Source organism: Camponotus floridanus, unplaced genomic scaffold (assembly GCF_003227725.1).
Source record: "Camponotus floridanus strain SB8 unplaced genomic scaffold, Cflo_v7.5 scaffold128, whole genome shotgun sequence".
NCBI classification, from domain to species: domain Eukaryota; kingdom Metazoa; phylum Arthropoda; class Insecta; order Hymenoptera; family Formicidae; genus Camponotus; species Camponotus floridanus.
This window is the reverse complement of record NW_020229246.1, coordinates 58179-62312: the sequence shown is the minus strand read 5'-3', so window position 1 is coordinate 62312 and position 4134 is coordinate 58179. Positions and strand designations below refer to the sequence as shown.

At 57.8% G+C, this 4134-nt stretch overlaps 1 protein-coding gene across 1 annotated transcript; it reads left to right on the top strand.

Annotated features, from left to right (window-relative positions):
• The first annotated feature begins 3503 nt into the window (after window positions 1-3503).
• LOC112637078 (proline-rich receptor-like protein kinase PERK2) lies at window positions 3504-3917 on the top strand. The gene has a single exon (XM_025405957.1). The coding sequence runs from the start codon at window positions 3504-3506 to the stop codon at window positions 3915-3917; it is 414 nt and encodes a 137-aa protein (XP_025261742.1).
• Window positions 3918-4134: the final 217 nt, after the last annotated feature.

Genomic DNA, 4134 nt, shown 5'->3' with positions numbered 1-4134 from the left:
TTTGTTCTCGTTGCGGAAAAGACGGCGTCTTGACACGAGACTGTCATCCCCCGTCGGGAAACGACCCACGGGTCGGCAACCAGGCGGCCGAACTCCGACCCGCTTCCGAATAAGATATACGCCACGGCCGCATATTCAGGTGCATGCTCAAGGGGTCGCGGTATGGGCACTACTCGACTCCGGGTCCGAAATCTCGTTCATCAACGATGAAACTGCGAAAAGAATGGAGGCAGCCGGACGACCGGTACTAGACGTGGACGAACCTATAATACTGGCCGACGGCACCGAAGCCGCGGTGAAAGCCGTCGCCGACCTCACGGTAAGGGTCGGAGGAATCGGGGTGGACCATAGGTTCCGGGTCATGCCGGCTTCCCGAAGTGCCATGCTCATTGGCACGGATCTATGGGCCAAACTAGGAATAACTATACCGGCTCCGCCGCGCGATCAAGTCGCATCTACCCCACAGGTATCAACTACCACCGGCAATATCTCGGCGGGAATTGCCCCCCGATCCGAAACGGAGGACCGACAATTTAAACAATTTCTCGAGAGAGAACTGCGGAAATTCAGGTCAATCCGAGGTCCTACCGACCGTGTCGCGCACACTATCCGCTTAAAACCCGGCCTACCGATTAAGCAGAGATACCGCCCCAGAAACCCGGCCATGCAAGCCGTGATAAACACCGAAGTGGATAAAATGCTGGAAGCCGGGGTGATAGAACCCTCCAATAGTGCGTGGAGCTCCCCGGTGGTCCTGGTGAGAAAGAAGGATGGGGCTTTCCGGTTCTGTATCGACTTCCGGAAATTGAACCAGGCTTCGGAGAAAGACGCCTATCCTTTGCCGCATATCACGGCCACACTGGATAAGCTAAGGGGGGCGAAGTACCTGTCGACTTTAGACCTTAAAGACGGGTATTGGCAGGTACCTCTCGATCCGGATAGCCGACCTGCCACCGCGTTTACAATACCCGGGCGGGGTCTCTTACAGTTCCGCGTAATGCCGTTCGGCCTTCATTCGGCACCCGCCACCTTCCAGCGACTTCTAGATAGCGTCGTAGGCCCAGACCTAGACCCCCACGTACTCGTATACCTGGACGATATTATCATCGTCAGTCGGACATTTAAAGAACACCTGACGCATCTGCAGGAAGTTTTCCGGCGACTACGACAAGCTCGGTTACAGCTGAATGTCGATAAATGCCATTTTTGTAGAGACCGTTTAAAGTACCTAGGTCACATCGTAGACCGAGAAGGAATCCGCACCGACCCGGACAAAGTAAGCGCTATTAAGAATTGGCCCGCGCCGACCACTGTCCGCCAAGTTCGACAGTTTCTAGGGATGGCCTCATGGTATCGAAGATTCGTACCGAACTTTTCGGCCATCGCGGCCCCAATAACGCGTCTCACGCGGAAAAACACCCGATTAACCTGGGCCGACGAAGAACAAAACGCTTTTCAACGACTAAAAGACATGCTCACTACGGCCCCGGTCTTAGCATGCCCAGATTTTAACCAACCCTTTATCCTGCAGACTGACGCCAGTACCCAGGGCCTAGGCGCCGTCCTCACCCAACACCTAGAGCAGGGGGAACGCGTAATTGCCTACGCGAGTAGGACGTTAAATCAGGCCGAGAAAAATTACAGCGCCACCGAGTTAGAGTGCCTAGCCGTAGTGTGGGCAATTCGCCGAATGCGAGATTATCTCGAAGGATACCGGTTCACGGTAGTCACTGACCACCAATCGTTGAAGTGGCTACAGCGACTCGAAGCTCCTACCGGTCGCCTGGGAAGATGGGTGTTCGAACTACAGCAGTTTGACTTCGACATCCGCTATCGAAAAGGGGCTCTTAATAAAGTAGCCGACGCGCTGTCTCGGCAGCCTGAAAGTAGCGCGGTTCAGAAAGTCAAAGGGTGTCCATGGTACCAACGAATTAGTAAGGGCGTTCGAAAGAACCCGTTAGATTACCCAGACTTCCGGCTGCAAGAGGGCAAGCTCTACCATCACATCCTACATAGCCTGGATTTCCATGAGACTCCCGCCCACGAGCAGTGGAAACGGTGCGTAGCGGCTCCAGACCGACTAGAAGTATTGCGCCGATTTCATGACGACCCGACAGCCGGCCACTTAGGGATTTCGAAAACAATCGCAAGAGTAGCTCGCCTGTATTATTGGCCCGGGATGTACCGAGACGTTGCCCGTTACGTGCGAAATTGCCTAAGCTGTGCCGCTCACAAAGTCGCTCAACAACTACCCGCAGGGCGGCTACACGCGACGAATATCGACGCCCCCTGGCAACAGGTCTCGATAGACTTGGTAGGCCCACTGCCACGCTCCACCCAAGGGCACACCTGGCTACTCTCAGTACAGGATCGTTTCTCCAAGTGGCTGGAGTTAGCCCCGTTGCGTCAAGCAACCGCCGACAACGTAACTCACAAGGTCAGGGAGGTCACAAATCGTGTGATATATCGCCACGGGTGTCCCGACATAATAGTATCGGATAATGGCACGCAGTTCAAGTCACGTCCTTTTCAGGATCTGCTAAAAGCATTCGGTATCACTCATCACACTGCACCGGCCTATACCCCGCAATGTAACCCGGTGGAAAGGGCCAACCGAACGATTAAAACAATGATTGCGCAATTCGTGGGGAAGAAACACCGGCATTGGGATGAGAATATACCACAATTACAATTTGCCTACAACACGGCCAGGCAAGAAGCTACCGGATACACTCCGGCATTCCTGATACACGGTCGGGAACTCGCGCTTCCACACCCGGACGATCGGCGACCACCCCTGACTTCCACCGCCCCGGGAACCGTCCGACAAACTCTCGAGGACACGTTCGAAGTCGTGCGCGTAAATCTCGCGCGCGCATTCCAACGGCAACAGCGGTATTACGATCTGCGCAGGCGCGACTGGCGACCGCGAATAGGGGACCGCGTATGGAAACGGGACCATCCTCTATCCGACAAATCGGAGGGCTTCAACGCTAAACTAGCGCCGCGTTATCAGGGGCCAATGACCGTACAGAAGATCATTTCCCCAGTTATAGTGGATTTGCGCGACGATTCCGGTAGGTGGCACCGCCGCGTACACGTCCGCGACCTAAAAGGTACATCCCCGGGCGTTAGCCAATAAGGAGGCCCGTCCAACCATTACCCCACCACTCGGCCCAGTCCGGTGGGTTATATAAGGCCGACGAGCGCTCTACCGTTTAGTAACCAGTCAGCATGTCAAAGCGAAAATTAGTACACGAGCTGTTCGGTAGTGACACGGAGGACTCCTCCGAAGGAGAAAAGCGGGAGAGGAAGAGAGAATGGCGGGAGGAAGGGCGCCGACCGCCACCGAAGCCCGGGACCACGATCCAACGGTCGGACCGCGACCGAGCCCGTAAATCGGCGATCTTCTTGGCCGAGCCGCCGCCACCACCATCACGCACCCGGGGCGTAGGCCCATCGCACTGTCGCGACGACGGCCTACCCGCCGAACCCCAGCCGCAATGGCGACGAAGACCGCGTCGCCACTACCGCCGACCGCCGCACCACCTCCGACCACCGCACTACCGCCGACCACCGCACCACCTCCGACCACCGCACTACCGCCGACCACCGCACCACCTTCCGACCGCCGCACCATCTCCCGCCGCGGCAGGCGGCCCCAGGGTCGCGCCACCACCACCAGCGATCCCGTCAGTCTGCGCGGTATTGGCTCGGGCGACCACCGACCCGACTCTGCCTCCACCGGTCCGGGTCCACCTGCCGGACGGCGAAACCGCCGAGGTCCCGCACTTCGCCGCACACCGAGGCCGAAAATACAGGGTGCAGACCACCACGGGGCGTTGGGTGGTCCGCTTCGACCACCGAGGCCGCCAACGCTCCGTGAAGCGACTGCCGGACCGGGAGGTTCCCCGTGAAACAGGGGGTGATGTAACGGCTAGGCCGTTACTAGCGCACGACACAGCGCGGCGCCATTTTTGGCGCCAAGCGCCGCCGATTGAGCACCTCGACCGAGCCGCGGAATTGGGAGCCGCGGACTGAGAATCGCGTCCTACCCCACTACTACGCGCATGACCGCGTGGGGATATCGAGTGGGGGTAGCTAGCCGGGTATATAAGGCGGCGCTCCGGCAGA

Bases quoted from the DNA above. Each gene is read 5' to 3' on its own strand.
- LOC112637078 (XM_025405957.1), top strand. From the start codon at position 3,504: ATGGCGACGAAGACCGCGTCGCCACTACCGCCGACCGCCGCACCACCT.